Source organism: Theropithecus gelada, chromosome 7b (assembly GCF_003255815.1).
Source record: "Theropithecus gelada isolate Dixy chromosome 7b, Tgel_1.0, whole genome shotgun sequence".
Classification (NCBI taxonomy): Eukaryota; Metazoa; Chordata; class Mammalia; order Primates; family Cercopithecidae; genus Theropithecus; species Theropithecus gelada.
Window position 1 is genome coordinate 71,113,374 of NC_037675.1, and position 13,330 is coordinate 71,126,703.

The window sequence follows — 13,330 nt, forward strand, 5'->3', positions numbered from 1 at the left end:
CCCCCCCCCCCGCGGGGGTAAAAAGGAGGACCCCCCTCAAAAAAAAAAAAAAAAAAAAAAAAAAAAAAAAAGAAATATTTTTGGATAGTTAGGAAAATGTGTGTTATTGTATTACACCAAGGTTGAATTTCTGGGATCTGATAATGTAGTTATATCAGAAAGGATACTTTTAGGAAGTATATGTTAAGTAACGTCTTCACCTTACTTTTAAGGTTCAGGGAGAAAAAGGCATATTTATGTGTATAACAAAAGTGATCCCCAAAAAAGGTATCTGCATGACATGTATGATGTTGAATAAAAGAAGCCAGAAACAGATATATACTCTCACAAATTTACTTTGTTATCCCATTCAAGTAAAGATTAAAAATATGCAAAACTGTCTGGGTGCCATGGCTCATGCGTGTAATCCTTTGGGAGGAGGAGGTGGGAGGATTGCCTGAGCCCAGGAGTTCAAGACCAGCCTGGGCAACATGGAGAAACTCCGTCTCTACAAAAAATTGGCCAGGCGTGGTGGTGCATGCCTTAGTCCCAGCTACTTGGGAGGCTGAGGTGGGAGGATCACCTGAGCCCAGGATATTAAGACTGCAGTGGGTTGTGATCACGCCACTGCACTCCAGCCTAGGCAACAGTAAGACCCTTTCTCAAAAGAAAAACAATTTTTTTTATTTAAAAAAAATATGCAAAACTAAACCATAGTGTTGAAGGATTCACGTTTAGGTAGTAGAACTGTTAAAATAAAAAGCAAAGAAATGATTTTCATGAAAGTCTGGATAGTGGTTACTTTTTGTGGTGAGGCAATGGGAGTGATTTTGGGACAGGTGCAAAGGGTCTAGGGTCTGGGCAGTGTCCTTTTTCTTGACCTATGTAGGAGTTTTATACCAGTGTTACTTTTGGAGTAAATCAGCTAGCTGTACATAGATTTTTCTTGTGTTCTCTTTTTTGTATTTGTGTTCTAATTTTTTAAAAAGTTTACAAAGTTAAAAAAAAATCAAGCAGTATGGCTGAGTCAGAACAAAATTATTGTGATTTCTAGTCCAGTATCCCACTTTAAGGCCATAGTGCTTCCCTATTTTTTTAACGGCTTTATTGAGATATATTCCACATACCATACAATATACCTATTTAATGTGTACAGTGAAGTGGTTTTTAGTATATTCACAGATATATGCCACTGTCATTCTCTCACTTTCTTATCTTAGCCATGCTCAATGAATGCTTTTATTTCTGGGTCTCTAGGCTCCTAGTTTTTCCACAGGGCAAAAGGGCCAGGTGCCTGTGTACCCAGAGGTTAAGAACACAGTTTTTGGAGGCTGATGGAACTGGATTCAAATCCTGGCTCCATCCTTTACCAGCTGTGTGATCGCGGGCAAGTTAATTAACTTCTCTGAGCCTCATTTGCATTCTTGGCGAATCCCTACCTGAAAGGGCTGAGGTGAGAATCCAGCATAAGATGTTTAAAATTCTTAGTGCTTTGCCTGTTACATAGTAAGTGCTCGAAACTGGTGGCTGCTGCTATTGTTATTATTATTGTACTTGTTTATCTGTGTGTTTATTCTAATTCATCCTTTGTCTTTTCCTCCTCCACTCCAGGCGTGACCAGGGAGTATCTGGGGACCAGGTCTCCATCATGGTGGATGGAGTCCAGGTTGCACTACCATCATATGAGGAGGCTGTATATGGCAGTTCTGGTCACTGTGTGCCACCCGCTGACCCCAGAGTACAGATTGTGCTGTCAGAAGGGTCTGGGCCCAGTGGGAGGAGTGTGTCAAGGGAGCAACAGCCGCCGGACCAAGGGGCCTGCTCCTCTGCAGGTGGAGAGGATGAGGCCCCAGGCCAGTCTGGACTATGTGAAGTCTGGGGCTCTCGGGGCTCAGAGACTGTGATGGTGCATCAGGCAACCACCTCTTCCTGGGTGGCCGGCTCAGGGAACCGCCAACTGGCACACAAAGAAGCTGCAGATTCAGAGAACAGTGACATACAAAGCCTTTTATCCCTCACGTCAGAGGAGTACACAGATGGTGAGTGGTCTGAGCTGAACATGAATTATTAGCTGCTTAGGGTCCTTGCTGGGAGTGAGGAAGGACTGTGAGCCTCTCTAATAATTGGTATATTTTTAGCAAAAAAAGATAGTACCTGGGATATTTGCCTACAAAATAGAATTTCACCCTCAGAGTACTGAGTAGGGCTTTGGGCTCTCTATAGTGAGACTTTTCACTGTTGCCCGTGAATTCTGATCATTTGGAGTCTCTAAGGCCATTCATGGTCACAGAGCCTTGCTAAATCAAAAGATAGACAGCTTGTTGGAGTTGCGGATGGGGTCTGTCCTCTTGTTATAAATGTTATGTTCCTGAAAGGTCGGGAATGACAAGGAGGCATAGGTTATTTTACGGAAAAATGAGAGCCTATCCAAAGCAGACAGCTGCTGCTTTCTGAACAGGAGTGTTCCGGGTACTATGCTAGTTCGTTTGCTTGCACTATCTCAGTTAAACATCACAATGATCCTAAGACATAGGTGTTTATTGACATCCCCATTTTACAGCTGAGGAAACTATGGCTCAAAGAAGGTAAGTCACTTGGCCCACTTGGTAAATGGCTGAGCTGGGATTTGAAGCCAGATGCTGCCTTCCAGCTGGCTCTAGCACCCTTGTGGCAAACAATCATAGAATGAAATTATTGCCTCCTGATGTTTCTGCCTTTGCCAGAGCCCAGTTTACCTTGGGCTTGAGTCTGTCACTTTGAAAGCTATCTTTAAGGTAAATCCCAGTGTGGTTCAGGATGAGACTAACCCTAGATGCCCCTTTCTATAGTGAAGACTTGTACACTCAGAAAGCTTCCCTAAAAGAGCCTTAGAGGAAACTTTATGCTTCCTGGGTATCCTGGGCATAGTAAATGTCTAAGGTTTAGAATATCTGAAAGCAAAGAAGTTGGAAATTATTGAAGGCAGATCATGTTTATGGAGCTTCCTGGTTATCAACAGCTTGCCTTCCTTTTTCTTGGTTGGCCATTAAAATAGTTGACCCAGGTTTGAATCTGGAAGCCAGTAACCCCACAGTCAGCCACATATATTGTGAGATGTGTCTAAGTGTATATCATAGCCCTTACCCTCCCAAGGAGCCAAGGTGGGGCCCTCCTCCTCCTCCTCTTCCATGCTACCTAGCTTTGTTTTTTGTATTTAACAAGCATTTTGAGAGGCCATCTTGTGCCTAACGCTGGATTAGGTTTCAGGGGTGATACAGAGAAAATATGAAATGTGCTATCTTCCTGCATGGAGTATCAGCCATTTGGGAAGATGGTGGGGCCTATACTCAAGAAATAATAGAACCAGGAATTGTAGCATCTATGTCAAAATGAGGGGTTCAGAAAACAAGACCCAGAAGTCAGTGAGTTCCTTGCAGGCCATGCCTGAGCTGTTTGGGACTGATAATATCCTAGGAAGTTGGGAGCTTGAGGCCCACAGCATATGAAGAAGCTGAAACCAAAAGAGGGGAAATGATTTATCCAAAGTCACACGACTGGCAGATTGCTTTAGGAGGCAGTGGGACTTCACAGGGCTTTGTAGCCTCATAGGGTGGAATTAGGAGAGAAAGGGAAGGGACTAGACCAGCAGAGCTAAGGCAGAGAGCAGAGAGGAGGGTGGTTCGAATACCAGGCTGAACATTCAGTTTTGTTTCACATAGGCAGTGAGAAAGATAAGCTAGAAAGTCATAAAAAGGAAGTAGGGAGTTTTTGCCTACCTAGAAGTGTATGAGTGGGACATTTACTTTCTTTAAATTACGGGCTATGTGGGATAGCCCCTAATTTGCAGTGGGGTCGAGAGTGCTCTGGAGACCCACACGAGGTAACCACTGTGCTTTTCTTCTGGTCTTCCTGCAGATATTCCACTGTTGAAAGAAGCATGAGGGCAGCGGCTAGCCTTTCCTGTCTGCGAGGTTCTCTCAGCCCTTCCTCCCTCTCCCTGTGGGATTGAGCACCCTGTACTCTCCAGCCACCTTACCTGGATACCTGAGCTGCCACCTGTGTACCTGTGTATCTCTGAGGGCCCTATAGGCCCACCTTGCTGGAAACTCAAGGAAGATTCTCACCATCTGCCTGTTGGACAGCTAGAGGAATTGGCTCTTTGCCTGGCCCAGCCTTCCCGTCTGTTGGAGACATATTTGAATGTGCTGGATCGAACCCTCCCTTTTCCTAAGCCTCTGGGTCCCCTCCAGCCAGCTCTTTGGCAGCAGCCCCCACCAGCTCCTGTGGGCCTGAGTGCTGCTGTGTTTACTTGTGCCTTTCCCCCACCCTGTCCAGTTTCCCTGTCATGCAGGCTTGTTGCTGTCCACAAGCCTTAGTGGCTGCACTGCTGCCCCCTGCCACATAGGGGGCCAGGCCTGGGTCTATCCTGTTTCCTTTGAGGGCTGCCCCTGCTGCCCTTTGCAGGAGCAGATCCAGGTGTGAGAGCTCTTGAGTCAGGAGTGGCAGAAGTGGCTCTAACTGGGGTGAGAGTGTAGTCCCTGGGCTTGCCCTGGGTTGACCCTGGTGGCACATTTCCTTGGCCGAGGATGGAAGATTTGGAAAATCATGCCCAAGCTGGCCCAGGACCCAGCCATCTGGCCCAAAGGCGCAAGCTCCTGGCCTTGTTGAGTTGAGTGTTTCCAAGAAGCATCCAGAAGATCCCAAGGGAGAGAAGGAAAATGGCTGATAATGATTGTCTTCCTAATATGCAAGTTCTCACTTCCTACTTCCAGCGTCGGCCTTCCTGGCCTTGTCTTTTTTCTGTTTCCCTGGAGTATAAGGGGAAGTTGCATGCTGCCTCCTGGGTTTTATCCCAGATAGCTCTGGCTTTCTTGCTACCCACAGGGGCCTGGGGCAGGAAGGAGAGTTGCTGAGATGCCATGGAGTGCCCATCTGGTCACTGGCAATCTAGCCAGGTTGCCCCTTTCTGGGTTTGTGGTGACGGAGGGGAGGCCGAGGGGCGCAGACTGAGTCCCCGGGTGGCTGCAGGCAGCTCTAGCCCAGTCCTGAGGATCCTCCTCACCATGGTCACGTGCCTTAGTAACTGTGCCCAGGAAGTGGCCTGCTGCTTGCTGTGCTGCTGCTTTTCCTACTTCTGCCCTTCCCTGCCACCACTCGCATGTCACGGCTGACAAACGATTCCTTGTCTTCCCTGGCCCTCTGGGGGAAGGGCTGAGAAACAGTCCATATGCACCCTGACCTTACTGGCCTGAGGTGGGCAGAGGGGTGTGGAGTAGCCTGGAGTACAGGGCCCTGGGGGAGGAGCCCGCTGATGAGGGGCACTCTCCCATAGCCATGTGTTGAATGCTAACTAGGCTGGGGTGGACGAACTCTGCCAGCTGCTATCATCTTCAGAAGATAGACGCAGCAGTAAGGAATGTTTGTTTCGCTTTTTTCTGAAATTTTCTGAAGCACTGTGGCTGGGAAACTTCGAAGCGGACCCTGTGCTGCATGTCTGCTCCTCCCCTGAGCCTCTCTGCTTGGGGGTGCTAAAAATAATAAAAATCCCAGTATATTTTTCAGTACCTTACCTAACAGGGTTGGCTCCAGGCGTGGGTGGCCTAGAAGATAAGGGGAGTGGTCTTCTCCCAGCCTGTTACCCTCTTGCCTCTTGCCTCCGCGCTTACACACGCACTTTACCACCCAGTCATTCCCTGGCCTCTTGCTGCCACTTGTAGTCTTCCTTCCTTCCTCTCAGGGTAAGGGCAGTGCCTGCTGTGCCTGTTGGCCACTCCCACACTTCCCCTCCCCTAGGAGCCCTCATCTGCTGTGCTGAGTCCAGGAAAGCATAGTTAGGTAGGGAGCTGGTTGGAGAAGGTGCTAGAACCAGAAGGCAGATGAGACTAGCATTGGCCCACCTGGAGAGGTGTCCCTAATGGCCCCAGTCGCCTTACCACACCCACAGCAGTGCCCTTGTCTTCCTCCAAAAAAGAAAGCAGGGACAAATGGGGGAGGGGTGGTAGTCCGAAGACTCACTACTGAGCCTTCAGCTTTTGTTTTTCACTGTTTCAAAACCTGAATTCTATTCTAGAATGGTTTTAAAATGGAAGATCTTGCCTTTTTCTATCTTGTTACTCTGGGGTTTTTCCCCACTAAGAGATTGCACTTTTTGTTTGGGGTTTATTCAGCTGCATAGATGACCAGCTTGATCCCTGGTGAAATGAAAAGCCTTCCTTCTCCTGAAACCTCTTTCCGCCCTGCCCTCCACTTAACAACACTGAGGAGGGCAAGCCCAGGCTTGTCCACCTGGTAGGAAAGGAAATCAGAACAATGGGAGCCTTGGCTCCTCCCCTCCTTCTTGTCACTGGCTTTGATGAGGCCCACTTCCCAGAGGCTCCTGGGCCTGTGAGTACAGGAGCTCATTCTCTCCTCGCTGCTGAAGTCTGTGACAGCTTCTTCCCCCAGTTATTTCTCTTTCTTCCAAAGCAATTTCTTCTTAACCATCAGCCATGTGCTGCTATTTCTAGGGCTTCTGGGCTTTGTCCCTTACTGAGGGATTAGGGACTCCACAGCTGCCTTGAGGTGGGGCCTGGCTGAGAGACAAGGGCAGCAGCAGGTGGCAGGCTGTTAGAAGAGAGGCTGCCTAAGGAGCCCGGAGCAGGTGGAAACAGGTGGTAGAAACCGGCCACAGCCCTGCTTTCCCGGGCTCACCTCTAGGGCATTCCAGCAGAAGGCTGATGCAGGAGAATGGCCAGCACCAAAGGACATTTAAAAGAGTTTTTGGGTTTGTTTTTGTTTGTTTTGTTTTGTTTTGCACACTTGAGCTGACGGTTTAATATCCTGGTGACTTGCAGTCACATTCTAATGACTTTCAAGGGCCAGAATATGGTGAAAATCACTTAAAATATCCGTCCCGGCCGGGCACGGTGGCTCAAGCCTGTAATCCCAGCACTTTGGGAGGCCGAGATGGGTGGATCACGAGGTCAGGAGATCGAGACCATCCTGGCCGACACGGTGAAACCCCGTCTCTACTAAAAAATACAGAAAACTAGCCGGGCGAGGTGGCGGGCGCCTGTAGTCCCAGCTACTCGGGAGGCTGAGGCAGGAGAATGGCGTGAACCCGGGAGGCGGAGCTTGCAGTGAGCTGAGATCCGGCCACTGCACTCCAGCCTGGGCGGCAGAGCGAGACTCCGTCTCAAAAAAAAAAAAAAAAAAAAAAAAAAAAAAAAATATCCGTCCCTTCCATGCCTTCGTTTAGCAGGTGGGCTCTATCTTTTGCCATTTCTGTATTTTATGTGCTGTGTTCCCGTTTCACTGGGTATGAACTGTGAAATGGACTGAATCCTGGCCACTTTATGAGTTTGGTTTTATAAGGCATTTCAATGTACATTCTATAAATACAAGCACTCCATTTGCAAACAGATCTTAAGCTAATATTTTCTTTCCCATTCATCTTGCCCTCCTCCTCCTCCCGCCAGCTTTAAAGTTCAGTGGAGAAGCCAGATGGCAATTCAGACAAAGGTATACTCTTCCTGCTTCATGGGTGGTGGCACGGGAATAGATAGCTCTTAGCCCTTTCCCTCCCAGTCCCAGCCGAGCACTCAAACCACTTGGTTCCCACATAACATTGTCGCCTCCATTTCTGAGGAACATCCTTGCATAGAGAATGAAATATGCTGCAAACATTTCTGCATCCTTACTCCTCACCCCCAAAGAAAAAAAAAAGGCCTAGCAGGGAAGCAGCATGCAGGCTTCACAGCTTAATGCCAAGGACAGCGAGTGAGGCTGGGAGCTGCTTTTAGGCCTGCTGGGTCTCTAGGCTCTTGGAATAGGGACAGTCATTATTGGTGCCCCAAGGTGGGACTTGGAGAATATTTTGCTTGGCATATGTTTGGTCTGAATGATATAGTTGCTGGTTCCCTAGAGAGGAAAAGGTGGCAGGCCCAGCTTTGCTGGGAAATGGCTCTTAATTTCCCATTGAAACCCTAGTAGAATTGTGAATGAAAACCCCAAAGTTGAGCCCCTCTGCCAAGCAGCAGAGCTAGCAGAAGGGGATGCAGGGGCAAAGCACTCAATTGCCAAGCAAGGAGGAGAGATGTACGTGGGCTGTGTGGCAGTCCCCACACCCTGCCCTGGCTTCTTCAGGTTATCGCACCACTATGGAATCCTTTGCAGAATGGTACTCATATAATGGTTTAAAACAACGCATTCATAATCGGCTCTGTGCAGGATGTCACTCAATTAGTTTGGGTTTGCTTTATTTTATTTTATATATATATATATATTTTTTGGTATCCTGTACATTGCAGTGGGTGTGAAGATAGTATTTTAATATTTGTACAAAGTTTAATTTAATTTTAATTGTTCTATGTATATAACTGCATTTCTAAATAATTAAAAAAAAGTTCTTATGAAGGCAATTATGGGAAATGTAATCCTTCCTGAAAGCTTTTGCAGAAACCTTAGATTGAAAGAGGATATGTGGACCGGAGGTCATGGAAGGATGAGGCACTAGCTCTGTAGGGAGGGTGCCTGGCAAGAGGTGGAGGAGCCGGGATGGAGAGCACTTTGTGAGGCCAAGGTGGTTGGATCACTTGAGGCTAGGAATTTGAGACCAGCCTGGCCAACATAGCAAAAGTCCATCTCTACTAAAAATACAAAAATTAGCTGGGTGCAGTGGTGCATGCTTGTAATCCCATCTACTTGGGAGGCTGAGGCCGGAGAATCGCTTGAACCCGGAAGACGGAGGTTGCAGCCAGCTGAGATTGCACCATTACACACCAGCCTGGGTGACGGAGCAAGACTGTCTCAAAAAATAAATAAATGTAAAAAAAAAAGTCTTGGCCGGGCACGGTAGCTCATGCCTGTAATCCCAGCACTCTGGGAGGCCGATTCAGGCAGATCATGAGGTCAACAGATTGAGACCATGCTGGCTAACACAGTGAAACCCTGTCTCTACTAAAAATACAAAACAAAACAAAAATTAGTCGGGTGTGGTGGCGGGCACCCATAGTCCCAGCTACTCAGGAGGCCGAGGCAGGAGAATGGTGTGAACCTGGCGGGGCGGAGCTTGCAGTGAGTCGAGATCACACCACTGCACTCCAGCCTGGGCAACAGAGCAAGACTCTTGTCTCAAAAAAAAAAAAAAAAAGTCTTGGCCACCAATTCTTCAGTATGGTGGGGTGCGGGTGCTTGGGCAAGGGAGGGATGACAGCAAAGGGAGGTTCAAACCGGGCAGAAAGCCACCACGGCTTCAGTGTGGCAAGGAGGGCATTTGAAATGAGCTCACAGAATCAAGGCTTTGGATTATATTCCTGGAAAGAGCAGATGTCTTGGAGCAGACGGGAAGAGAGAAGGAACTGTGGTGATGGCTCCCAAAACACCAAGGGTTTCAGGAAGAAGGCAGTGAGGCCCAAGTTAAAATAAGGGAAGCATTCTATTTATCTGGGGAAACTATGGCAACAGTAGGCATTGCTGGCAATTCAGTGGGCAGGAGCAGTGAGGAGGGCAGGAACACAGGGAGAAGTGGTGGGAATGCATTCAGGAAAGCCAAAAGCAAAAGAGAGCTGGCAACATGCCAGGATTCATGTTGATGCGAGCCAGTGTCTACTGAGTGCTTCCGTATGTACCAGGCGCCCTTCTAGGCTCTTGGCCTGCAGTAACTCCAGATCTGGCAGCTGCACTAGGGGATGGGCATTCTGATTAACCCTGACTTTGCAGGTGAAGAAGCAGGCTCAAAATAGTGTAGTGAAGCTTTATTATAAAGTCACACAGTTCTGAAATATGGAAATTGGGACTCAAACATGATTGTCTCACTGCCCAGTGTCTTAATATCTGCCTTAAAGAATACTGCACCCAGCATGCAGGCGTTCTTTATGTTGCAAGAACAGAAAACCCCACTGGCTTCAACCACAATGCGCAGCTGATTCAACACCCAGCACCCCACTTCCAGGCTAATTCTACCAAGATTTGGCTTGAATGACATCATTTTCTTTCTCAGAAACTCTTCATGAGTCTTGCTTTATTGTTTAGAGTAGGAAAGAAATCACAAACCCTCAGTAGTCATTTGTTTCAAATGCCCAGTTTTACAGATGAGGGCACTGATGTGCATGGCTGTACTCTGATTTGATCAAGACCACACGGCTGGCCGGGCGCGGTGGCTCAAGCCTGTAATCCCAGCACTTTGGGAGGCCGAGACGGGTGGATCACGAGGTCAGGAGATCGAGACCATCCTGGATAACACGGTGAAACCCCGTCTCTACTAAAAAATACAAAAAAACTAGCCGGGCGAAGTGGCGGGCGCCTGTGGTCCCAGCTACTCGGGAGGCTGAGGCAGGAGAATGGCGTAAACCCGGGAGGCGGAGCTTGCAGCGAGCTGAGATCCGGCCACTGCACTCCAGCCTGGGCGACAGAGCCAGACTCAGTCTCAAAAAAAAAAAAAAAAAAAAAAAAAAAAAAAAAAAAAGACCACACGGCTAGTTGGTGGCAGAGCTGGGCTGAAATTCCAAGCCCCTAGTCCGGGTCCAGTGTGTGTCCCTGTCCCACCATCTTCGCAAGTCCACTCTCTTCTGCTTGGCTTTGGAGCCCGGCCCCATCCTGTTCTCCAACACAGCTTCCTTCTGCCTCCTGAACACCCATGACTCATTGTGTCAGAGTATGCCAGAGTCACTGTGGCTCTCTTGGCCCTGAATGCTGCTCCTGGGGAGGTTGGAAGGAGGAGCAACACCTGAGGACAAACTCCTGTATTAGTCCATTCTCATGCTGCTATGAAGAAATAACATGAGACTAGGTAATTCATGAAGAAAAGAGGTTTAGTTAACTCACAGTTCTGCGTGGCTGGGGAAGCCTCAGGAAACTTACAATCATGGGGGAAGGTACCTCCTCACGGGGTGGCAGGAGAGACAATGAGTGCCAAGTGAAGGGGGAAGACCCTTATAAAACCATCACATCGGCCAGGCACAGTGGCTCATGCCTGTAATCCCAGCACTTTGGGAGGCCAAGGCGGGTGGATTACCTGAGGTCAGGAGTTCAAGACAAGCCTGGCCAACATGGCGAAACCCTGTCTCTACTAAAAATACAAAAGTTAGCCAGGTGTGGTGGCTCATGCCTGTAATCCCAGCTACTTGGGAGACTGAGGCATGAGGATTGCTTGAACCCGGGAGGCAGAGGTTGCAGTGAGCTGAGATCGTGCCATTGCACTCCAGCCTGGGCAATAGAGCAAGATTCAGTCTCAAAACAACCAAAAACAAAAACCAGCACATCTTGTGAGAACTCACTATCATGAGAACAGCATGGGGGAAATTGTCCCCATGATTCAATTACCTCCACCTGGTACCGCTCTTGACACGTGGGGATTATTACAATTCAAGGTGAGATTTGGATGGGGACACAGAGCCAAACCATATCACCTCCTGAGGCAGCCTAGGTATCTAGGGGAAGTTCTGAGAAGCTCGTCACTCCTTTCCTAGTTCCTTCAGATCAGGGCCTGGGCAGGAGGCAAGGAAAAGAGCCCCAGTATGAATAGGGAATACTTCCCAGAGTTCAAGACCTGGGGCAGCACTTTATTTTCCTTCCTGTCTTGATCTCAACCTGAGGCTGTGGCCCATCTGCAGCCTAGACTATGGAGAGGAGACTGGGGAAGGAAGAGAGCTGCCTCCTTTATCACCTGCTTCCTCCTCACTGGGTGACAGGCGGCCTCTTTCCCCTGCATTGGAAGTGGCAGGAGAGGAGGGAGCTCAGAGGCACGGGTAGCGGCTGGCCAGAGGCACAGCTGCTGAATCCCCCACTCTGATAGTGGCAAGGCCCAGCTGAAAGGAGATTTCTTCTTTTCTCCACAGACCTTGGAATGGGAAGAAGGGATCACAGGGAGATTCTGAGTGGCCCAGTCCATGGTAGCCGCCCAGGGTAGGGGAAATGGCACTGTCCCAACCTTCCCCACTCAAGTGATCCCAGAAGCCAAGCTGCATATGGAGCGGGTCTCACGGTCTATCTTCAAGATGAGAGGTGACAACAGCAAATGCAGTTGTGCCCCAATAGGGGCTTCGGTCTGGTGGGGAGCATGTGGGGGAGTGTCGGCTCCACAGGACATCTACCACACATCTTCCCATTCCCCAACCTTCCTTGATGTTTGCTGAGCACCTAATAGGTTCCCAGGACTGGGTAAGGTGCTTTAAAGATATTATTTTAGGCCGGGAGAAATGGCTCATGCCTGCAATCCCCGCACTTTGGGAGGTCGAGGTGGGAGCGATCACTTGAGGCCAGGAGTTTGAGACCAGCCGGGGCAACAGAGCAAGATCCTATCTCTACAAAAATTTTTAAAAATTAGCTGGGTGAGGTGGTTTGCACCTGTAGTCCCAGGTGCTCGGGAGGTTGAGGTGGGAGGATTGCTTGAGCCCAGGAGGTTGAGGCTGCAGTGAGCTATGATTGCTTCACTGCACTCCAGCCTGGGCAACAGAGCAAGACCCTGTCTCCAAAACTAAAAAAAAAAAAGAGAGAGAGAGAGAGGTGTTCTTTTACTCAATCAACTCAGCCAGTCTTGCAAGGCAGATGTCATTGCCCTTTTTATAGGTGAGGACAGTAAGGCTCAGACAGATTCAAGTACAGTCCAAGACCACATAGGTCATGAATCCTCAGCTGAGCTGGGGTTTGAATTCAGGTGTGCCACTCCAGGCCTCTTCACCTCACACTGCTGACTCACTCTCCTCTTCTACTCCCCAGTTTTTCTCCCTGGGTTCACCTGACCCCTTCACACCTACTATCCTACCCAAGAATCCCTCTCGGCAATGCCCAAAGCCAGGACACCAAGCCATTTAGAAAAATGCAGTCCCAGGTGCTCAACAGTCTCAGCAGTCAGGATGGGTTCTCGGTCCCTGGAAAGATCAGGCAAAGCCAGGAGACCCAGGCAGCCCATGTCTCCTCCCTGGGCCTTGCTTCTGAAAGGTGAGGAGAACGCTCTGTATTCTCAGGTCTTCCCGCTTTTCCTTGGCACTAGAGCTGGGGGCACTTGCCAGGCTTTTCTCTTTGTTACTGAAAAGGGAATTTCATCTGCTGTGAACCTGGGGTGAGACATGACACATTCCCAAGTTGAGCCTAGGTTCGTCCTTCAAGCTGCCTGGTGATGAAGGAGCATTACCGGGCTTGGGGACCGTCCAATCCCACACCCAAGAGGCGAACAGCTGCTTGGCATTTCGTGTGACGCTCCAGTGCCCCTAGAAAAGGAAATTTCACAAGCTAGGAATGTCCCGAGCAGGCTGTCTGGGACAGCGTACACTGCTCTGAACCTGGGGGAGGAGATGATTCTATGGTTCTTCCTGCAGAGGTTTTGGCAAGTGTGGACTTCCCCCATAGCAGAGGTTTTCTGGGGGAGTAAGCAGCCCTGCCTGCAGCAAAGGCA

At 49.0% G+C, this 13,330-nt stretch overlaps 1 protein-coding gene across 2 annotated transcripts in view; it reads left to right on the forward strand.

Annotated features, from left to right (window-relative positions):
- Positions 1 to 6,879, forward strand: part of SUSD6 (sushi domain containing 6) — a 104,013-nt gene extending 97,134 nt beyond the window's left edge. For both annotated transcript variants that reach the window (XM_025392910.1, XM_025392911.1), the window contains exons 5-6: positions 1,591 to 2,018; positions 3,874 to 6,879. In XM_025392910.1, the coding sequence (XP_025248695.1) occupies positions 1,591 to 2,018; positions 3,874 to 3,899 (454 nt within the window). In that variant the 3' untranslated portion in view covers positions 3,900 to 6,879. The remainder of the gene's footprint in view (positions 1 to 1,590; positions 2,019 to 3,873) is intronic.
- Positions 6,880 to 13,330: the final 6,451 nt, after the last annotated feature.